Here is a 24,238-nt window from a genome sequence, read left to right as displayed (position 1 = left end):
TGTAATAAGGTTTTGGGAGAGTAGTCCGGAAAGCACAGGTGTGTGGTATTCGGGGCAGCTGTGTGATGTCATAAGCAGCCACTGCAAATAGAAAGATGGCTGCAGTGCGCCTAATTGCTGCAATTGTGGCCTTTCCTGTGATTCAATCAGTTGTGATCGCAGCACAGGGCAGACCTTTCCATACTGTGCGGGCTTGCCCTGCATTGGGCAGCCTGCCAGCTTGTGAAAATCATCTAATGTTCACCACGCTTAAATGATAGGCTACTGCAACTTACAACCTGTAGCAAACCGTCACTGCCATTATGGCATTTGTTGGTGAATTAAAAGTGACTCTACTACATCACCAAATAGTGGTTCTAGCAGTGACCCCGGCAGATTTAGTTCCACATTTCCGGGCTTTTTTTTTTCTCCTGTCAATTCGTCCCTCTGTGTTCTCTCACAGTTCTGATTTCCGTACTCATTGCACATATCTACTAATATAGACAGGACACTGGTAAATTAATTTGTACTGGGAACATTTAAGCCTCACCTAACCCAATCAGTCACCAATTTCTTGTCATTCACTCAGTGATAAGAACCCTAGAGAGGTACATCCTGGTGGGCGAGGAGATAAGGCCATCTAATTGCCAGCTCTGCTTTACAGCTCACACTGCTGCTCTGATCGAAAGTGACCCAGCAGCCTTATATGACTGCGCAGCGCCAAAAAGCGCAAAATGGATGCAGCCAACCAAGTCATTGCTTTCATACTGCTATAGTTAGAATAAAGAAACTCGTATTTGCATATCTATATATCTTATGGATCATGTTACTGAGGGATGTCTAAGTCTCCCCAAACATTTCTGTACATGAGCCATGAAGGGTAAATACATTATTTAATATAACCTGGTATTGCTGTGTAAATGAATGCCACTTTAGAAATACGGGGGAGGATAAGGGGCCAGCGATAGCCTCCACTTGTAAAAAAGGAGAGCACATTTATGGGAGGGAAGAGGCCAGGTATCTCTGTGTGCTGCATACCACCCTATGATCCGGTGCTCAGGACCGGGGGATAGCCGTTCTGGGCCCTGACGATATGAGGGGCCCCGAAGCATGGCTGCAGCAGGGAGGTACCAAAAATTATATTTACTTACCTGCCACTGGTAAACTGCCTCCCCGCTCTTGTTGGAGCAATTGCAAAGTAGACTTTATAACATTCCAAATTCTAGGGCGCATGCGCAGGACTCCGCCCACAGCGTATTCCTAGCACTGGACTCTGAAGCAGTAAGTACAATATATGGGTGCCAGGTATATAGTGAGCCCACTATAAATGTGCCCCATCCTTTCTTAAACACACCCTGATGTAAACACAATATAAAACTACTAATTAACTACTAATTAGGTTCAATTAAATACAAACATCCAATGTCTTCCCCTTAAAAATATCAAAGGATTAAATTACCCTATTGGAGTTCCTCCGGGAGATGGAAGAACTTACCCGGATAAGGTAGGAGCCAAGTCTTATTGGTGGACCATGGCATGAAGTAGCTTTCGGAGGGGTAAACTTATAGGGAGGAATTTACTAAGATAGGAATTCTACTTCACATGGTATGTTGCTATTGGCAACCAATCAGATCATGTCTATTATCTCCTAGCGTGTGCTAAATACATAAAAAGTAGACTGATTGGTTGCCCATAGCAACATCCCATGTGAAGTAGAATACACATCTTTGTAAATTTCCCCCATAATGTCTTTCAGTACTGGAACAGCTGAATCTTCATTACATGCCTCTGATGAAGGAGCTGGATGTACCAATTAAATGCGTAAGGTACTTTTATTGACATTCCGGCTTACAGCTGTTGTTCTGCCTCAGACATTTTCTGCACACCATGGACCTCCATCCATATTTCATATGCTGATACTGGAATCATCATCATCCTCACTTCCCACCTTCCTCACTAAGGACTTCTTTTGGATCTGAAGTCCTTAGTGAGGAAGGTGGCTCCTTTAACACAGGTATGGTACCAGAAATAACTGGACTACACCCCGATGTATTCCACAAAGCTGCGTGATATAAGCCTTATTTATTTCACCGTTTCTTATATAAGGCACACATATTCCGCAGCGCTGTACAAAGTATAGTTGAACATTCACATCAGTCCCTGCCGCAGTGGAGCTTACAGTCTATATTCCCTACCACGTGTACACACACACACAGACATTCTAGGGTTAATTATTTGTCGAGAGCCAATTAACCTACCCTTATATGTTTGGATTGTGGGAGGAAACCGGAGGATCCAGAGGAAACCCACTCAAGTACGGGGAGTATATACAAACTCCGCAGTTAGAGCCACGGTGGGAATCGAACCCATGACCTCAGCGCTGTGAGGCAGTAATGCTAACCATTACACCGTCCATGCTGCCCAAAGCCTTGCATTGCACTTTTTTTTTTTTTCTACATTTGAGACTATCATTTATTATGTATTTATTTATTCATTTATTAACAGTTTCTTATACAGTATATCGAAGATAGCTGTATGTGAGCTATCTATGGAGCTCGCATACAGAAGCAGCTATGTATAAACAGGATGCTATCAGCCTGTTTACTGGACAAGCTGTTGTGCTTCCCAAGTGAGCAATGTGTAAGGGGTACGTGTCGTCTTGGTGATTCACTACCAAGTTGTGCCCTGAGGCCAACACCACATCCTACACAGCGGAGGGGCCACAAGCGGCACAGCCAGTCTGCCCTGTGTCTGGCTCGGATATTCTGGCTTAAGGAGAAACCGCACTGCAGCTACAGAACAGCAGCCAGGGCAGCATATGGGTCAGTGTGAGCAGGGATTGTCCTTTATATGAGTCAGGGGGTTAGCCACTAATGGGGTCTATATGTAATATGTTTAATGTCAGTAATAAACTGCAACCACTACATCCACATAACACCACCACTGTTCTCCTAATCAGGCACCCTGCTCTGTGTACCATACCTGAGGTCTGGAGTACCATCTCCTCTCATGCAAGCATTGAGCGTGACAGCACAGAAAAGCATATGGTCTCATACATTCTACCTATTCCCAAATAATTGACTTAACTCGAACATCCATTAGTAGGGAGGTCTTCCAGCTGCTGCTCTGATCTCATTGCTGTGCCGGTTTGGGCAGGATTCCGGTTTATTCATTAACGGCCACTTAGCAACTTAAACCACAAATTCAAGGTCACACAGGTCAGTATTTAAAAAGGCGAAAGTCCTGCATGATCTCCGACCATCAAATGATTTCTCTTCCCTAATAATAAAATAAAAGTCAGTCTTAACTGACTATTATTTCCATCGCCGCTGAGGTCATGTGACATCCGCTGTCCGTCCCCAGCAGGCATCGGCCTGCCTGTGTACCCACTGTGATAGTTGCCGAATGGGGTTCGTACAGCAGACCCGCACATGCGAAGAGCCGCACCATAGGTTCCTAGCGCGAATATAACCAGTGAATTCCTTTGGTGAAAATATTATCTATCTAAATAAAAATATATGTATGTGTGTATGTCTGGACTTACAATCTGGAAAAAAAATATTATGGGGGTAAGACACTGCTAGCAAACCCTGTCGGGGCCCTGCGGGGCAAATGAGGGGTCCGGAGACTACACAAAGTGGGTCAGGGAAGCAAGATGTGGCAAAGTTGCATAACATAGAGTGGGTAGAGGACATTGATTGGGTCCAGATTAGGTTCACAGCCACTAACACCCGCAATCCCAGAACACTGCTGGGGCCCCGGGGAACCAAAAAGGGGTCCGGCCACTACATAAAGTGGGTCAGGGATGCAAGATATGGCAGAGTTGCATAATATAAAGGGGGTAGTGGACATGGACTTAAACTTAAATCAAAAGAAGGAGAAAGTTCAAGTAATGCTAATTGCACAACCAAACCAAGGCAACGTCAGGTACGTCAGCTAATATATATACAGTTGTGCTCATAAGCTTGCATACCCTAGCAGAATTTGTAATTTTCTGGCCATTTGTCAGAGAATATGAATGATAACTCACAAACTTTTCTTTCACTCATGGTTAGTGGTTGGGTAAAGCCATTTATTGTCAAACAACTGTGTTTACTCTTATTAAATCATAATGACAACAGAAACTACCCAAATGACCCTGATCAAAAGTTTACATACCCTGGAGATTTTGGCGTGACAACATGCACACAAGTTGACACAAACGGGTTAGAATGGCTACTAAAGATAACCACCCTCACCTGTGATCTGTTTGCTTGTAATCAGTGTGTGTGTATAAAAGGTCAGTGAGTTTCTGGTCTCCTGAAAGACCCTTGCATCTTTCATACAGTGCTGCACTGACGTGTCTGGATTCTAAGTCATGGGGAAAGCAAAGGAATTGACAAAGGATCTGCGGGAAAAGGTAATTGCACTGTATAAAACAGGAAAGGCATATAAAAAGATATCCAAGCAATTGAGAATGCCAATCAGCAGTGTTCAAACTCTAATTAAGAAGTGGAAAATGAGGGATTCTGTGGAAACCAAATCACGATCAGGTAGACCAACACAAATTTCAGCCACAACTGCCAGGAAAATTTTTCGGGATGCAAAGAAAAATCCACAAATAACTTCAGCTGAAATACAGGACTCTCTGAAAAAAAGTGATGTGGTTGTTTCAAGATGCACAATAAGTAGGCATTTGAAGAAAAATGGGCTGCATGGTCGAGTCGCCAGAAGAAAATCATTACTACGCAACTGCCACAAAGCATCCCGCTTACAATACTCCAAACAGCACAGAGACAAGCCTCAGAACTTCTGGAACAAAGTGATTTGTCAGAGTCATTTGTCAACAGAGTCAACAGGGCCTATGATGAAAGGTACACCATTCCTACTGTGAAACACGGAGGTGGATCGCTGATGTTTTGGGGTGTGTGAGCTACAAAGGCACTGGAAACTTGGTCAAAATTGATGGCAAGATGAATGCAGCATGTTATCAGAAAATACTGGAGGAAAATTTGCAGTCATCAGCCCAGAAGCTGCACATGGGACGTGCTTGGACGTTACATGACAAAGATCCAAAACATAAGCCAAGTCGTCCTGTCATTGCCTACAGCAGAATAAAGTGAAGGTTCTGGAGTGATCATCTCAGTCTCCTGACCTCAATATCATTGAGCCACACTGGGGAGATCTCAAATGTGCAGTTCATGCAAGACAGCCCAGGAATTTACAGGAACTGGAGGCTTTTTGCCAAGAAGAATGGGCAGCTTTACCATCTGAGAAAATAAAGTGCCTCATCCACAACTACCACAAAAGACTTCAAGCTGTCATTGATGTTAAAGGGGGCAATACACGGTATTAAGAACTAGGGTATGTAAACTTTTGATCAGGGTCATTTGCATAGTTTCTGTTGTTATTATGATTTAAAAAGAGTAAACACAGTTGTTTGACAATAAATGGCTTCACCCAACCACTAATCATGAGTGAAAGAAAACTTTGTGAGTTATCATTTATGTTCTCTGACAAATGGACAGAAAATCTCAAATTCTGCTAGGGTATGAGCACAACTGTGTGTGTGTGTGTGTGTGTGTGTGTGTGTGTGTGTGTGTGTGTGTGTGTGTGTGTGTGTGTGTGTGTGTGTGTGTGTGTATATATATATATATATACACAGGTTGAGTATCCCGTATCCAAAATGCTCGGGACCAGGAAAATTTTGGATAACGGATTATTCCGTATTTCGGAATATTTTAATATTTCAATTATGTATTTTAAAGTATCTTGCATGTATGCTGTATAAACACATAAAATACACACAAATATATTTTATTACCACATAAAATACACACAAATATATTTTATTTGGGTACTTATGTAGTAACTGGGCTGCCGATTTTGAAATCGGGTCCATCGCATCGCATCGCACCCGACCATATCGCATGCGATGCGATGCGATGCGATGCGATGCGATGCGATGGACCCGATTTTTCCATAGGATTCAATGTTAAAATGGACTCTGTCCATTTTAACATAGAATTCAATGGGAAAAGGGGTCCTTTTCATACCCCTACTATCCAAGTGGGCATGGAGTTGGATATAAACCTGTGGCGAGCGTAGCGAGCCACCGAGCCCGAAGCGTGGCGAGCGTAGCGAGCCCCGCGAGGGGACACAGAATACCGTCCCCTCGCGGGGCTCGCTTCGCTCGCCACGCTTCGGGCTCGGTGGCTCGCTACGCTCGCCACAGGTTTATATCCAACTCCATGCCCACTTGGATAGTAGGGGTATGAAAAGGACCCCTTTTTCCCATTGAATTCCATGTTAAAATGGACTCAGTCCATTTTAACATTGAATCCTATGGAAAAATCGGGTCATCGCATCGCATCGCATCGCATGGTCGTATGCGATGCGATGCGATATCGCATCGCATCGCATCTGATTGTATGCCTTAACTTAAGGCATACAATCAAAAAATCGGCAGCCCAGATACTACATAAGTACCTTTATTTGTTCAAAAAACAAGGTTTCAAAACATGAATCAAAATTTGTGTACTATATCAGATATTGAATTTGAATGCCAAGCAATCATTTTCTTGCACATATATAGTGCCAGTTACATATCATGTCACCAGTTGTGCTGTTACAAATGTCCCCAGTGAGTTTTTAGCAAAAAAAAAAATTTTTTTTTCACTTTCTGGAATGTATGGTTTTCGGAATAATTCGGATAACGGATACTCGGATACGGGATACTCAACCTGTATTTATATATATATATATATATATATAATTATTATATTTTTAATTATAAGGTGGGTGCCAAGTGGTATGCAGCGCCATACATATAGAACACATTAGAACAGTACAAGGTATACAGAACTAGACACAACAGCGACAGAAGAACAAGAGCACAATTAACAGCACAAATCTTAGTACACAATACAGCTGAGGTATAGGAAAGTGAATGAGAAGAGATGCAGGAATAGATTTCAGGTGAGTAATGGCCCCATTTATCAAGTAATATTTGCGGCTAAACACCTGAAAAAACCTGTTTTCGGGGGTTAGCCGCAAATATTAAGTATCCCCTGAATGTATTAAAGGGGGACCGCAGCAGGAATCTCCGATCCCTGCTGCATTCCCACCTGAATCACCGCCGGCCGCATCCCCCATAGGTTTCTATAGGGGATGCGAAGCTGCCCGATGTTGAACGCCAGGATGCTGAACACTTCCCGAGGAATTCAATTAGGTGCCAGGAGGATTAGCCTGGTGAATCCGTGTGACACTTGCACAGTTTATTGCGGTGGGGATCTTGCATAAAACTACTAGCAGACCCATATGCAACAAGCACTTTTATGCAAATCCGTCCGGCAAAAGGGGCGAATCAGGCTGCCATTACCAATGTTAACTCATTGTGGTAATGGCTGATTCCCCAACCATCACTTCTAATTGAATTCCCCTCCCTAAGTATATCTGTATACATATATTATGTGTGTGTGCACACGTGTAGCAAATGGGTGGCCCTTAGCGGAAAGCAGCCAGCCCAGCAGGAGGCAATCGTTTAGCCCAGCATGATTGTAAACTTATTTGGTGTATTCGCTGGGGGTGCCGGATGGGATCCCGACAGTCATTTACCCGACGTTGGGATTCCAACTGTCAAAATGCCAACAGCCAAAATGCCAACAGCATAGTTAAATAAAACACACTGACACCCTGAAAAATAAAAGTTTAATACACACATAACACACACACACTGGCTGAAACATCTCTGCGCCTCTTCAGTCCGAGAGCGGGTACCACAGCAGCCGGGAGCAGCGCGTCTGCCGGAGAGGATGCCGATGTCGTCGCCGGGGACCAGGTGAGTAGGATTTCCTTCCTCAGGTACCCCTGTGGACTTCATCGGATCCTGGACCCCGGACCAGCCCCCGAACCAGGACCAAGGCCCCGGAACCGGACTCTTCAGCCCTGGAGCCCCAGAACCCCAGGACCAGCCCCGGAACCAGGACCAAGGCCCCGGAACCGGACTCTTCAGCCCTGGAGCCCCGGAACCCCAGGACCAGCCCCGGAACCAGGACCAAGGCCACGGAACCGGACTCTTCAGCCCTGGAGCCCCGGAGCCCGGACCCAGGATCCAGGGACCGACCTACGGGCTCAAGGTAGGTAAGTATCAGTGTGTGTGTGTTATGTGTGTATTAAACTTTTATTTTTCAGGGTGTCAGTGTGTTTTATTTAACTATTTTTTGTACTGTAGAACTACAAGTGCCAGCGGGCCCTTTAATGCCCCGCATTCTGGGACTTGTGGTTCTCCAAGTCCCAGCATGCGGGGTAGGCTTGCTGGGACTCATAGTTCGCCAGTAGAAAACAATAGTTTATCTTCTTTTTTTTACACAATCCATCAGCCCGATGCCCACCGCCCAGGAAATGCGATTTCGGCCGTTTTTGCGAAAAAATTCGCAAAAGTCTATTTATCTCACCCCATAGAATGTCACCCACTGTGTTCTTGTTTTCCTATTTGTGTATGTACTCTGCACTTTCGCACTGCGGGTCCCTTGTGGCTCCATATAAATAAAGGATAATAGTAAAAACATATTCCGCTGTGATGTATACACTAGCAGCTTGCAAGCTTAAAGCCCCCATACACTAGTAAGATTTTGGCATATTTCCCCCATCCCGATGGAACAGGCAGAAAAATTGTCTGAAATCGGATGTGTCTGACATCCCCTCCGACCTGATGTGCGGTCCCTGTGTGCATCGGGTCATACCATACAGATTGAACCTGCTGCAGGGTACGGTCGTATTATCGACCACACTTAGGACGAGTCATAAGGTGGACACTGTTGGGTCGACAGGCAACTAAGTCGACATGGATGAAGATCGACAGGTGTCTAGGTCGACATGGGACAAGGTCGACATGGTTTTAGGTCGACAAATGCGTTAGGTCGACATGGGTTAGGTCGACAGGTCGCGAGGTCGACATGGTTTTTTTACTGTTTTTTGAGCCGACATGTGCCGACAGGCGGTATTTCATGCCCTACCATCCACTAGGATGTGGTGGGAGAATAAAATAGTGTGCCCGAAACATTGCGAGCGATGCAAGGGGCAGCAGTTGACTTCCAACTGTGTTCATGTCGACTGTGTCGACATTCGGGTAAAAAAAAGGTGGAAAAAAAACATGTCGACCTCGCGACCTAATGCATTTTTTGACCTTGTCCCATGTCCACCTTGTCCCATGTCCACCTAGACACCTGTCGACCTTCATCTATGTTGACCTAGAACCCTGTCGACCTTGCTGCCTGTCGACCCAATGGTGTCGACCTAATGACTGTTGACCTGAGTGTGGTCGATAATACGATCCACACCCCCTGATGCAGACCTATCAGCGGCATATATTTTCAAAAGACTGGCTTAAATATTTTTTATTATTCAGCAGCAGCTTCCCGCCCCGCCGCCCGGCACCTGCCGCAATCCATAAGTGGAACCAGGTTCTTATTAAAAGATCAATGTCCCCCCTAAGCTTGTAGTTCCTCTTGTAATGCTGCTAAACGCAAGTGTATAAGTGCTCAGGGACTCGCCAGTCATACTGCCCATGTGCATGTAACAAAGGTTATACACCTGGCATGTAGGATCTAATGCTTGCGGCGTGTGAAGGAGACTTTGGCTTTAGGCTGCCCACCTGGCGCTGTAGAACAAAGTACGTAAAGCAATGGTTCCATCAGTAAATTACCTGCTAGGTCCCCCCCCCCCCCCCCCCTAGTCCTGGCGCCCTAGGCTGCAGCCTAATCAGACTATTGGTTGATCAGGCCCTGAGTGGAACAGCAAGTACCATGACCTCCTGATATTAATTCTGCATCTGGGGCAGTAATTGAATGCAGTGGCATTGACATAGCAATTAAAATGGTCACCTAATAGAAGCTCTGGGTTAGTGGTGGAAGCCAAAGAGTTAATATTTCCTTAACTCCCACAGGTTCCGCTCCATTAAATGGGAAGTGTAAAATAAAGTGAACATTTGTTGGAAATATTCCTCAGGGCAGGATGTGAGAGTGCACAGAAGCAGCCAGCAGGTCCGGTGGCACCAAGAGAATAACGGCTTATCAGGGGTGCCCAGGAATCCAGACAGGGATATGTATGCCACAGAGGTGTGCCATGCTTTAGTACAATGATATGCCACCTATGTCTCCCATCAGTTGTGAAACTACATATCCCAGCATGCCCTGACACAGGCTTTACAACAGTTGCAGCACCATAGGATGCCTATGTGTACCTTGATTTGGGGACACGGTCATTAGGTCGACAGTAAAAAGGACAACCACTATTGGTCTACAGTCAAAAGGTCAACAAATGCACGGAGCAGTGCAGACAGGAGGCGTGGGGCGGAGGGGACGGATACCCTGGGCGTTCCCATGGTAATTTGGCCGTGACGCGGGTGCAGGGGGTGAGCAGCTGATGTCACTGGATGTCAGATGCCCACCCTGTTCGCATATCAGGGCACCGCAAATCTAAGTCAACAGCGAGATTTGTGAGCGCTTTAGAATTCATTCGATGGTCATCGAATGATTTATGCCCCGCTCGCAAGGCTGCGAATGGATGTTTATGCAAAACATTTATTCGCATGCATGCGTCGTGCAGGGGGGTAACGTTCATATAGGTGGTGTATAGTTGACTCGCAAAGCTGCGAAATTTGCAGCTTTGCAAGTCAACCAGAATGACCTCCATAATGCACACACTCCTGAGAGCATCTAACTAATTACTCTATAAAACATATTTTATGCACAGCTAAGAGCAGTGACTGGGGCAGCAGCACCCCACCCATAGACCTGTAGACCTTTAGCCGTGTAGTAGCCCCCTGTGCCAGGAAGGTGATCAGCTCTGTCACGTGGTCATAAATTCTGGGAAACTTTTTTTTTTTATAATAATAATGAATGAGGCTTAGCCGTGATTGGCCGATGGGGAGAGGTTGCTGATTGGCTGCAGATAAGTTTAGCGTATAAATGTGTCAGATCTGAGAGTTCTGCCTGCAGAGAGGGTCCGACTCCGGGCATTTGGACAGAGCATGCAGTATCACACGGGCATCCTTCCCATCATCCTCCTCCTGCTGCTGCCACACATGAGCCTGGGCTCATCCTATGACACCGACCAGGGAGACTTTCTGGGGGGCAGTAGAAGCAGAGGGACATCCCTGGGGTCAGGTAAGAAGGCAATGGCCGTGGGGGTTATAATGTCCTATGTAAGTTAGAATGGATTACATTGTATTATGGCTCAGTGCAATGTATATCAGTATATCGGGATCTGCAGCCGCGCTGCAGGACTCAGGCAGTGAGTGACCCTAAAGCCATTGTGGAACTACAAGTCCACACGTACCCTGCAGATCTCGTGTTACTTGGTTCTACCCATTGCAGTGCAAAAAGTCTGTTTGGCTGCAGATGCTACAATACTCTCTGGTTTTACAATGTGCCCACACATGAGAGTATTACATAGCCCAATCTAATGGGGCATTAGACAAAGCAAATTAATACATGTATACTGTCAATGGACAGTGCTGCATTATATGCAATATAAGAGTGCCATGTGGGCACAACTGATAAGTATAGGCAGCCAGTGCCTAGTGTGCTATGTGCCCAGGTGGACTCTGAGACTGCCATAGAAATGACCTGATACAACTGCCCTTGTGGTTCATAATTACTATTTTTTCTATCTCAGGTTCAGATGTTATAAGCCTTGGAAAGTGATAAAGTCAGAAGGGATAAGGTACAATACAAACATCTTCTAACTGCCATGTTACAGACAGGAGTAGATTGGTTGGTATCTCCAAGGCTTAGTACATCAGACCAGGAGAGTGATTAGTCTATATATTATCTACCACACAATCACTAACATTAATCTGTCTGCATCTTTTAATGGAATTTTGGAAGAAACGCACAAACTCCAAGCACCTGTTATGTATTTCATCATGACTGTGAGATAGCAATGCTAGCCACTGCACCACCGTGCTATTAATCTATGATCTATATCAGCAGTAGTGTATTGAATAAAACCATGGTCCATGACACAAATGATAAAGTCATTCTTATATACTATCCCCAATTTAAGATAATATGCTATGTAAATGGCTGATCAATTTTATACTGTGTTGAAAATAAACTATACGTCAATGTTTTATCGTGTCTGCTAGTGTACAGAACCCTAGCCTGTCTTATGTCATTACTCACACATTATCGTCACAATAGATGCATTTCCAGTGTGTGGGAATGACATGCTCACATCTAAATATGCTAATAGGTTATAATTTAATCACAAACCAGCAGGATGAATGATACTTATCATTGTATTACCATATGGGGCAAGTCAGTAATATTAGTGGAACACCAGAGGTGACATGTAATGGGTGGCGATTTTTAGGCACAAAATGCGCAAATTTTGCGCAATTCTCACATGTAATAGGGTGTGAATTGCGGGAAAAATCTCAGTTTTTGCGGTAAAAATCGCACATTGCCCAAAAAAACTCCGCACATTACAAATCACATCCATATGTTTTCTCAATGAAAACATAAACCTCTCAAATAGGGTGTGATTTTTGAGAAACATTACCAAATATTGCAAACAAAATAGACCAGGTCCAGGATGGCGAGTTTGACAGAATCATGCACAGATCTTTGAGATCTGTACATGGTTATGTCCAAAACAGTGTTTACAATTAAAAATTGTGAAAAAATTATGGGGATCCCCCATATTTAAGAAACCCGCACCGGCTCTTGGACTGGTCCTGGTTCCAAAAGTACGGTGGGGACCCCCAGTCTTTTTGTCCCCTGTATTTAACACCAAGAGCGAAATGTAATAAGGTGCAAAAGCTAAAAAATTGCACCATATTGCACATGTCAAAAGTGATTTTTTTTTTTTTTAATTCGGACATGTAATAGGGTACAAATTTTTACTTAACTTGTGATTTCTGTCGAACTTTAGTAACATGAATGTGTGATTTTTTTAGTAATGGGAGTGTGCAGATTTTTGTTCTAATTTTTTTTTTAAACGGCATGGGGTCCCCTTCTCCCAAGCTCATTGAGCCAGTCCTGAACCGGTCCAAGCTGGTTCCTTAAATATGGGGGATCCCGACTATTTTATTTGGGGATCCAGGACCAGCTTAATGAGCCCAGGGCTGGTTATGCTTTGGGGGAGGGGGGGGGGGGGGGGGGTGGCATGCCATTTTTTTTTTTACAAAAATATGCACACTCCATTACTAAAAATATCACACATTCATGTTACTAAAAAATGCATTTGCCTAAGAAATCCTCACATTTCCGTTACCAAAAATCGATGGAAAACCCAAGCGATTTCTGACTTTGTCTAAAAAAAATCACACCAATTACATCTGCGAATTCCGGCTGAAAATCACAAATGTGACATGTGTCTTTTGTGACTTTTTTAAATACCTAAAAAATCGCACCCTATTGCATCTCACCCCATATGTTTGTGATGCCTAATGACATGAGATGCATGTGTAAAGCTATTCATTATGTATGAATTCTAATAGGTCCGCTTCTGTCGTACCTCATATGGTCAACATAGTCAAAAGGCGGCACAAGCAAAGGGTTGACGTGCTATGGTCAACACATGTCAACCTTTTCATATGCCGTCCTTTTCTGTTTCGACATTTTGCTTGCGTCAACCTTCGTACAGTGTCAACCTTGTGTATGGTGATCTCCACTGTTGAGCTAAACATTGTTGACCTAATATACCACAACCGACATACTGTAAGTATATATTCAAACAAAGGTAATAGCATAAAACCAGAGAGCAAGGTTCTGTATGTCACTGTACTCCTAGAGGTTCTGTTTATGTAACACAAATGCTCTTGCTGCTTTTGTTGTGTGATCTTGCGGCTCTCACTGTGTGATATGGTGTCTCCTGTTCAGTAGAAGTGGTGCGCTGCCTGATCGGAGCTCTGCAAGTTGGCTGCGGAGCCTTTGCCTGCCTGGAGAACACAACCTGCGACACGGATGGGCTCTATGACATCTGCAAGTCCTTTTTGTTCAGTGCGGCCAAGTTTGACACCCAGGTAAAGTGACGGCCATGCTGCACATCCACGTGGTCAGATGCATATACAGTGAAACAAGATGCAACTTAGTTTGTGAGCCCCATAATCCCCTGCACACTGCATTTCTAATTGATAGTTATAAATGTTACAAAGCAGAAGTAGTATTATTTGTCTAGATCAATGATGGGGATCCTTTTGCACGCTAGCTGTTGTTGAACTACATATCCCAGCATGCCCTGCAACAGTTTTAGCTTGTCAAATTAGCAAAACTGTAGTAGGGCATGCTGGGATGTGTAGTTCAAGAAATGGCTAGAGGCCAAAGGTTCCCTATCCCTGTTCTAGATAGATAAATATATAGGGTGTGGTGCCAATCGCACAGGACTTCATAGGGTTAATAACGACCCCCAATTATTCATGTATGTATGTTTGAATCTGCACAGGGGGTGTGCGACCAGGACAAGGAAATATTAGCTTCAAAACACACGCTGGCTAATGCGGAGTGCTAGCAGTGCGGCATGCTGACACTTTTGTTATTTTGATTGCATTGATTATTAGACGTTCCTGCCCTTATAATGGTAGCAGATGTCTTTGCGCATAGAGTGTGTGTGATATACTACTGACACTTCTGAGCACCCTGACCGATTCACAGGCACCAGTGATTGTTTGATAGTGTAGCCATTTGTTACCGGCCGTTTCTCTTTATTTGCGGACCCGCAATAGGAGTGATTTGGTTTGAAATCCTGACAGGGTCAAAATCCCGAATGGGTCATAATACCGACAAGGACAAAATCCAGACAAGGTCAAAATCCTGTCATTTAAGCTCCCGACATGGTCAAAATACCGACATATGGAATGTACAGATGAAACAGTCAACATGACTTTCTGTCGACACTGTTGACACTGTCGACACTGTTGACATGGACACAGTTGGAAGTGAACCGCAGCCCCTCGCATCGCTCGCGATGCTTCGGGCACACTATTTTATTCTCCCATCACGCCCAAGTAGGGCATGAAATACCGCCTGTCGGGTCAAAAAACAGTGAAAAAACCCATGTCGATCTCGCGAACTGTCGACGGAAAGTCATGTTGACTGTTTCACCTGTACATACTATATGTCGGTATTTTGACCTTGTCGGGATTTTAAATGTCGGGATTTTGTCCATGTCTGGATTTTAAATGTCGGGATTTTGACCTTGTCGGGATTTTGACCATCGGGATTTTGACTGCATCCCAATAGGAGCACTGAAATGCCTTTTAGAGACCAGCCAAAATTCTGTTTAACCTCTTAAGGATCACCACAGCTGGCTATTATCTTATTTGTTATGTTTGCAGCCCTTATCATGTTGGGCAACTCACCAAACCTGACGTGCTTTGCTGCTGTTCATTATCTATGTCAGGGGTCTTCAACCCATGGCCCGCGGGCCACTCGTGGCCCGCGGAGCTGATCTCAGTGGCCCCCTGCCCGCCATGCACAGGATTTTTTTTTTTTTAAGTAAAAGAAAATGCTGCCGAGGGAGGCAGTGTAATGGAGTCCCCTTGGGTGCCGCCTACCCAATTTCCATTGGCTGCAGGCAGGGCAGAGGAGTGGATCCAGCGCGGCTGAGGGAGGAGGAGGCACGTCTGGTCACGAGCTGGGGAGTTGGGACCCGGCGAAGCTGCGGGAGGAGGAGACGCAGCTGGCGGGAGCAGGGGACCCGGCACTGGAACTGCAGGAGGAGGATGCACAGCTGGCGGAGGGGACCCGTCGAAACTGCAGGAGGAGGCATGGATGGTGAAAGCAGGTGACCCGTCAAAGCTGCAGGATGAGGAGGTACATCTGGCGGGAGCAGGAGACCTGGCAAAGCTGCAGGCATTACTGGGGGAATTGTGTGTGGGGCATTACTGGGGGCATTGTGTGTGAGGGGCACTGCTGGGGCATTGCGTGTGAGGGGCACTGCTGGGGCATTGTGTGTGAGAGGCACTGCTGGGGCATTGTGTGAGGGGCACTGCTGGGGCATTGTGTGAGGGGCACTGCTGGAGCATTGTGTGTGAGGGGCACTGCTGGGGCATTGTGTGTGAGGGGCACTGCTGGGGCATTGTGTGTGAGGGGCACTGCTGGGGCATTGTGTGTGAGGGGCACTGCTGGGGCATTGTGTGTGAGGGGCACTGCTGGGGCATTGTGTGTGAGGGGCACTGCTGGGGCATTGTGTGTGAGGGGCACTGCTGGGGCATTGTGTGAGGGGCACTGCTGGGGCATTGTGTGAGGGGCACTGCTGGGGCATTAGGTGAGGGGCACTGCTGGGGCATTAGGTGAGGGGCACTGCTGGGGCATCATATGTATAAGCAGGAGTACTGCTGGCATTATGGTCTGTGGCATAATGGGCATCAGTGTGGGGCATAATGTGCAATGGGCATAATTTTGTGTGGATTAATGTGTAATGGGCATCACGGTGCGGCATAATGTGTAATGGGCATTATAGTGTATGACATAATGTACAACAGGTATTACGGTGTGTGGCATAATGTCTAATGGACACTATGGTGTGATGCACAATGTGTAATGGGCATTACGGATAAACAGTGTATATTGATTTAAGTAGCCTTTCATTGTTTGGGCTTGATCTGTGAGGCATACTAGTTCACTGTGTGGGCCTTCATGTTTATATGTCATTGTGCAGCCTTCAGTCAACTTAAGCGTGTGAGGACAACGACCATTCCTGCGGTAACCAATGTCTGGTCATGCAGGTTGCAAAAGAGGTGTCAGGTAATTGTTTTCCTGCTAGTTCACACTCGTTATAATTAGACCACGCCCCTTATAATTAGGTCACACCCATTTTTGGAAGTGCACCTACGGCGCGTGCAATTTATTCAATATCAAATTATATATGGGGGGGGGGGGGGCCACATATTTTACTGTTTGCACTGGAACCCAAATTGGCTGCTGATAACTATTACGGTGTGTTTGTGTGGGGGGGGGGGTTATGTGCTGAGTATGGGCGGCTGTGCGAACTATCTATGAAGGACTGTGCTGACGTTATAGGGAAGCTGTGATTCTATGGGGCTGTCCAAAATTCCGTAGGCGATTTTAGTGGCCCTCGGGCTTCACTGGATTTTTTTAGGTGGCCCACGCTGTCTTAAAGGTTGAAGACCCCTGATCTATGTGATACCTCAAAACATCAGCACTTATACGATACTTAAATCAATGTGTACTGGTCCTCAACGGTGTCAACTATTCTAATGGTTATTATAGCGAATACTACCGTGCTCTAAAGTGTCTCGATACTGTACAAAAGGGATTTTGTCTATCTATAAAGTGTCTCAATACTGTACTCTAAACACACGCAAAGCTATTGTTATTCAATTGAAACTATAAAAAGAAGCTGGTAACTGTCCCAACTTTAATAAGTGATATAGAGTATACTGCTCGCCCACCACCTTATTTTATAAACACCAATACTGTCTCTGTCTTTTTCACAATTATATGTTATGTGTCTTTTAATATTTAGCAATTTTACTCTTTTCAATTAAAGTTAGGTACTTGTGTAGTTTCACGGCGACGGCATGGTGCCGTGCTACAGTACATCTGGGTTCTACGCTCGGCACAAACTATCTAAAATAAAGTTACTTAACTCCATGCCAACATGGATAGTTCATACCCTCACTATCCATGTTGGCATGGAGTTGATTCTAGATAGCGTGGCAAGCCACTGAGCCCACAGCATGGGCGAGCAAAGCGAGCCCCGCAAGGGGACTCAGACGCACGGCGCCATGCTGGCGCTGTGAAACTACACAAGTACTAAAAGTTACATTTTATATTGAATTAAATGCACCAATTTAGGACAAAACTTTCTCTCTGCTTTTTGTTCTAGATAACTATATAGATTTTTCCTTACTGATAGACATATTAATACTGTAGCATTTTATTGGTAACCACGCTGTAATGCCCACTAGCCTGTCTATGAACTTAGGGGCGATTCAGACCTGTTTGTACAGGTCCAAATTCGGCCCCGTCTCCGATATTTTGGGTCTGCACATGCACTTTGTCACCAGGTTCCAGCTGCGAGCGTCTGAGTGACAGGCAGGGGGCGCCTGCTGGGTTCTCCCCAGTGTTTCATGGCCGTGCCCACAAAAATGGTGGGCGGGCCCATGGGAATGGTCCCTGCAAATGCAGACGTGGCCCATGCCTGCTTGGGGTGGGCAGATGATGTCACATGACGTCAACATCCACCCCGAAGTCCAGGCTTACTTTTCATAATGATGGTGAGAAGCCCTGGCCACATGCGTGCGGATGTGTAAGTGTACACATCCGGTCGTATCGTATCGCCAGGATTCAGGCAGAGGAGGGGCGTTCGGTTGGGCAGCGTTTACCTGCTCGCTAGGCAGCGAATATATACTCACCCTAGCGAGCAGGTCTGAATTACCCTGTTAGTGATCTCAGAGGAGACAGACACAGTGGGAACATTCCTAGAGGAAAAGTATAAGGGAGCAGCAATGATTATTTTGTTTATTTTTTCTTTGTTTACTCAAAGTTTGCCGACTGTATAAATCAGTGGTTCCCAAATTGTGTGCCGTGGCACCCGGGGGTGCCTCTGGCCACTTGCAGCTGTGTCTTGGGGTGTGAGCACAGTCCAAAATTAAAATGTATTTGAAAAAATATCTAGAACAGTGTCAATATTATGTAGAAACCTGCAGAATGCAGAGCCCATAGCGCCCAGGAGAGGTGGTCAGTCCTATTACTGCCTGTCCTGCTACTCTGCCTGTCCTGCTACTCTGCCTGTCCTGTTACTCCGCCTGTCATGATACTCTCCATGTTAGTCTGCCTGTTCTGTTACCCTGTCTGTACGGTTACTCTGTCTGTTCTGTTACCCTGTCTGTACTGTTACTTTGCCTGTCCTGTTACTCTGTCTGTACTGTTTCTCTGCCTGTCATGTTACTATGTCTGTCCTGTTACTCTGTCTGTTATGTTACCCTGTCTTGCCTGTCCTGTTACTCTGTCTGTACTGTTTCTCTACCTGTCCTGTTACTCTGTCTGTTATGTTACCCTGTCTGTACTGTTACTCTGTCTGTCCTGTTACCCTGTTTGTACTGTTACTCTGCCTGTCCTGTTACTCTGTCTGTTATGTTACTCTGTCTGTACTGTTACTCTGTCTGTCCTGTTTCTCTGCCTGTTCTGTTACTCTGTCTGTTATGTTACACTGCCTGTCCTGTTTATCTGCCTGTCCTGATACTCTGTCTGTTATGTTACACTGCCTGTCCTGTTTCTCTGCCTGTCCTGATACTCTGTCTGTTATGTTACACTGCCTGCTCTGTTACTCTGTCTGTTATGTTACACTGCCTGTCCTGTTTCTCTGCCTGTCCTGTTACTCCGTCTGTCTGTACTATTACCCTGCCTATCCTTATTCCCGCACACCATAAGTCACTGTTAGGTTGCTCATTCAGTTCTCACTGTGATCTGTGTGTCTCACCTGCTCTCTCCCTGCAGGGGAAGGTATTTGTGAAGGAAAGCTTGAAGTGTATGGTAAGCGGTATAACATCTAAGGTGTTCCTGGCCATTCGGAGGTGCTCCAGCCTCCAGCGGATGATCGGGGAGGTGCAGGAGGACTGTTACACCAAGCTGGAGCTTTGCAATGTTGCCCGTTACAACCCAGAAGCAATCGGTGAGGTTGTGCATCTGCCACAGCTATTTTCCAACAGGTGAGATTTATTTTACTTCTCTAACTGTGTATCCTATGTATCCTCTCACTTTGGATGTTCTCCAACTTTTACTTCAGGATAGCTGCAGGCTGGTGGTTGATTATGAAAGAATGTGGAAGGCCCTCCCTGTGCGCTCATGGGCTGCCAAATGAGGATGCCTCTCTTAAGGTGTCCCCAACACCTGTAGGTACATGTAGAGTGAGAGGTATCCCTTTTCGGCGCCACAGATAGATGGAGAGAAGAATTGTGCATCCCTTAATGGGGGGATACCGTTCCTCTTCTCCGAATAAGTTAATATGGGGTTACCCAAAGGGCCGATTTGTAGTGTTATCCTCGTGAAGCTGTCAAGTTCCTCTCAGTATAATTCACACAATGTTCATATGGAAATATCTGAGAGAAAAATGCAGAGAGGGTGATATGTTCTTTTAATAACAAACAATATGTGAGAAGGCTTGTTATGGTGTAATAACCCAAACTCATCGCCCAGTTCCATATGATTCCCAATCCTGTATTTGAACATACTAATGATATCACCTCTCAGCCTCCATTTCTCCAGTGAAAACATATTCAGCCTTGTTAACCTATCTTTGTATTCTAGTGAATCGAGACTTTTTATTAGCTTAGTCGCCCTTCTCTGTACCTGTTCCAATTCATTTATGTCGTTTTTAAGGTGCGGTGCCCAGAACGGAACACAATATTCCAAGTGTGGTCTCACCAATGCCTTGTAAAGAGGCACTATCACATTGGCATCCCTTGAATCCATTCCCCTTTTAATGCATGCCAGTGTCCTGTTTGCTTTTGCTGCTGCATTTGAGCAGTGTGCACTATTACCCAATTTTTCATCTTTGATGACCCCAGGTCCTTCTTTACAGCATTATTCCCCATAATAACTCCATTTAGCCTATAAGTTGCTTGTCCATTTTTGTTCCCATAATGAATTAATTTACATTTATCAACCTTAAACTGAATTTTCCACCTTTCCACCCACCTTTCCAGTTTATTTAAGTCTCCGGAGTTCATTTCCTTACTCAATTTCGTGTGGTCCGCAAATATTGCAATTTTACTCACTGTGGGCCAGATGCACTAAGCTTCAAAAGTGATAAATTGGAGAGTGATAAACAGCCAGCCAATTAGTCAGGCAGGAGATGATTGGCTGGTTGTTTATAACTGTCCTTTGTATCACTTTTGAAGCTTAGTGCATCTGGCCCTATGTCACTTCCTATATCATTAATAAATATATTAAACAAGGTGGGTGACAAAAAATTGCTAAATAAATAGACTAGGTCCAGTCTGGCTAGTTTGACAGAACCATGCTCAGATCAATGAGATACTTGCATGGTTCTCTCAAAAAAGTGTGTTAAAGTTAAAATGAAAAATAACCAGCCACGTGCTCATTGAGCGGTTCTGGTTCCCAAAATATGGGGGTATAAATTTTGGGGATCCCCGTAATTTAAGAAAGCAGCAATGGGCTCTTGGACCGGTCCTGATTCCAAAAAGACTGGGGGTCCCCTGTATTTTGGAACCAGCACCAGGCTCCAACAGCCAATGGTGTCATGCCACAGCTGGGGGGGGGGGGGGGGGGCACTTTTTATACAAGGACCCCCAACTGGAACATGACTACTGTGGCTGTCAGCCCTGGACGGGGTACCTGAGGGAGTGGGACCCCCCAATAAAGGGTGGAATAGTCGGAAATGGGGCCGGAGCTGACGTCACATGACTTTCCCTCAAACGCCTGGGCACACCTGCATTTTTACAGACACTGCCAAAAAATGGCCAGTTACCACCCACAGACGCCGGCCGGCTACCTGACAGAAAACCAGCAGAATTTTATTGCAGGATGACCTCGCTTATGCACACTAGATCCGTACGCACGTTCAGTCTACCAATAATCGCACACACTGCAAATTTGCAGCTGTATGAGCAGGTCTGAATTAGGCCCATAGAGTGTAAATGAGCTACCGTAACTGCTGTAAAAGAGAGTACACCATCTGTGTAACACCCCTATAGCTATATGGGGTATGGGTCATACTGTTAGCAGTAATAAGGTTGACAGTGCATAGCTCAACACTTGAAAAAGGCCAACATACCTTAAGTCGACATGTCAAAAGGCCGACACAAGCAGTAGGTCGACATGAAAAAAGTCAACATGAGTTTTTACATGTTTTTTGTGGTTTATATTGACATAGGTTGACATGGACACTGTAGTAGTGTACTGCGCTCCCTCGCTTTACTCACCACGCTTTACGCACTATTATAATCTAACTCTATGGCCACTTGGATGGTAAAGGATAAAAAAACTTTTTTTGAGGTAAAAAAAGTGGAAAAACTCACGTTTATCTTTATAATGTCGATCTTTTACCATGTTGACCTAAGGTATGTTGACCTATTTTATGTGTCGACCAATAGTGGTCTGTCTAGCTTATTTCTGTGAACCTGCCGACTGCATCCCGCTACATGCACAGGTACTTGTATACAAGCTGTAAATACTTTATGTCCTAAAGAAGTTTCCTTTTTAACCCTTTGAGTGCCAACATCTTTCTGAGAGATGTACAAAAGTATCTGCCGAAAAAGCCTGCATCGCTCACATTTGTTATATAAATTCAAATGAAAAATGTTGTCTAAAAAAAAAAATTATTACGTTCCATTGTCAAGTCTTAATTCTGTTGGCCAAATAATTATTATTGGAGAAAGTATTTTAATTGCATATATCCAAAACACTGCTAAAAATAAGAATGACCCCCTATCTTTCCCAACTTTGTGCCGGATTCAGACCCACTCGCTAAGCAGGATTCTAACTTTTATTACAGCTGTCATATGACATCAACCGCACGCCTCGAGCAGGGAACGCATGTGTTCCCAGGGGACCGCCCAAGCGGTTTTATGGGTGTGTCCATATCTTTTTTCAATCTTTGATAAATCCACCCCCCCCCCCCCCCCCCCCTAAATGTCCATGAAGATTCAGGTGGTGGAGCTGATCTGATGGTCACTTCTTGCTCATTTCAGGTATCACAACAAATTACTGAATAGTCTCTTGGACTGTGATGACGCGACGGTATCAGCCGTAAAGAGCAATCTGATGAATCACCTTGGACCCAATTTAGCCAGTCTATACAAAGTCCTGCAAGGTGACAAGTGTTCCCAGCTCCAACCCAAAGCCGACTTAAACCGCAAGAGGAACGTGGATCCTCAGAAACTCCGGGTCTATCTCAGCAGCTTCCGGAATGAAGGCCTCGGACCGGTCTCTTCTATCCAAGACTCCTCAGAAGATTACTAGTAGCCACCAGACCTTGGGATAACTATGACCAAAGTCATGCAAATTGTTAGATGTCACCCAAGCAGAACTGCTGCATTATTTGTTTTGGTTTAAGAAATGAGGGGTGAAATTTAATAGGATGAGAGATTCAGAAAGTGAGAGATTTGGTAAGAAATCTCCAGGTTTTTTTAAAGCGGCAATCATTTACACTGCAAAATCATACTGGTATATGATTGCCGCTTTAAAAAAAACCTGGAGATTTCTTACCAAATCTCTCACTTTCTGAATCTCTCATCCTATTAGATTTCGCCCGAGATATTCCTCTTTTAGAGATCTAGTTGTACACTTTTTTCCCTATTTAGTATAGTGAATGTTCATCTTTTTAGGTTATAGTCACTAAACATCTGTTTTTCATGAGCGCAGGATATAAAAGGACATTAGTAATACATGCAAAACAAGTATGATTTGTGTATATTACTGTTGCCCTTTAAATGCTGCCAATGTTTAGTCCTTATATCCACTTGTTTTTATTAGGTTGGTAGCAGACTGTATATGCCTTAGACCACAAAGGGAAATTGTTGCAGGTCTTCTATGTTTAATGATGAGGATTCTGTGTTCGGGATAAAACACCATAGAGAGAAAATGTTAAAATGGAAAAGTCTGATAACATAATAAAAGTCACATTCACCTGAAGCACCTTTGGCTGCTGTGCTTGATTCTCTACTGTCTTGCTGTGAAATAGCACGGCACTCCAAGCGTTAATTTCTGTAAATGTAATGGCAAATAAACCGGTGCCCTCCACTGACCGTTAATGGCTGGCAATCTGCATGCGTCTCTGTGGTGTCGGCGGCACTCGGAAATAAAACACACACCCAGCTGTGATGCCAACGTTTCGAGGCTCGGCGGCCTCTTTATCAAGGTGCTCAAACAACAAACATTACAATACTCAAACTGTGTTTAAATACCTGTTCAGATCCTGTCAGTTCCCGCGGCTTGGTCCGGCGTCTCCGGCGGCTGCTGATGACGTCACCCGAGACCCGTCACAGGCCGTGGGAACGAGAGGTAATCACACTTCAAAATAACATAACTCTGTGGAAAAACGTGGTGCAAACAATGTAAGGTCCACTATATGACGTATCACATAATGTACATGCAAATTAAAAATGAATTAAAAAAAAAAACATTTCATTCAGTGTTAAAGTGCATAGTGCATTGAAATGACGTACTGCATTTCCATTTAAATTGACAGTGCATAATAAAGTGCATATACATACAAGTTGACCTACAAGTGCAAACAACCCATAAACCATATAGAAAAATTCATTTAAAATGCTACTGCTGTG

General features: G+C 44.8%; 1 protein-coding gene across 3 annotated transcripts in view; it reads left to right on the top strand.

Annotated features, from left to right (window-relative positions):
- The window catches only part of STC1 (stanniocalcin 1), a 35,273-nt gene extending 12,224 nt beyond the window's left edge, over positions 1 to 23,049 (top strand). The window contains exons 1-4 of one of the 3 annotated variants that reach the window (XM_083179825.1): positions 10,912 to 11,126; positions 13,851 to 13,990; positions 19,431 to 19,642; positions 22,646 to 23,049. In XM_083179825.1, the coding sequence (XP_083035951.1) occupies positions 10,991 to 11,126; positions 13,851 to 13,990; positions 19,431 to 19,642; positions 22,646 to 22,916 (759 nt within the window). In that variant the 5' untranslated portion in view covers positions 10,912 to 10,990 and the 3' untranslated portion in view covers positions 22,917 to 23,049. Of the gene's footprint in view, positions 1 to 10,911; positions 11,127 to 13,847; positions 13,991 to 19,430; positions 19,643 to 22,645 lie in introns of those variants that run through there. The other 2 variants (XM_083179824.1, XM_083179827.1) reach the window with 2 other exon arrangements.
- The last annotated feature ends 1,189 nt before the right edge of the window (positions 23,050 to 24,238 follow it).

This window comes from Crinia signifera, chromosome 4 (genome assembly GCF_055691185.1).
Source record: "Crinia signifera chromosome 4, ASM5569118v1, whole genome shotgun sequence".
Classification (NCBI taxonomy): domain Eukaryota; kingdom Metazoa; phylum Chordata; class Amphibia; order Anura; family Myobatrachidae; genus Crinia; species Crinia signifera.
The sequence above is the reverse complement of the archived record's forward strand: the minus strand, read 5'-3'. Positions and strand labels throughout refer to the sequence as shown.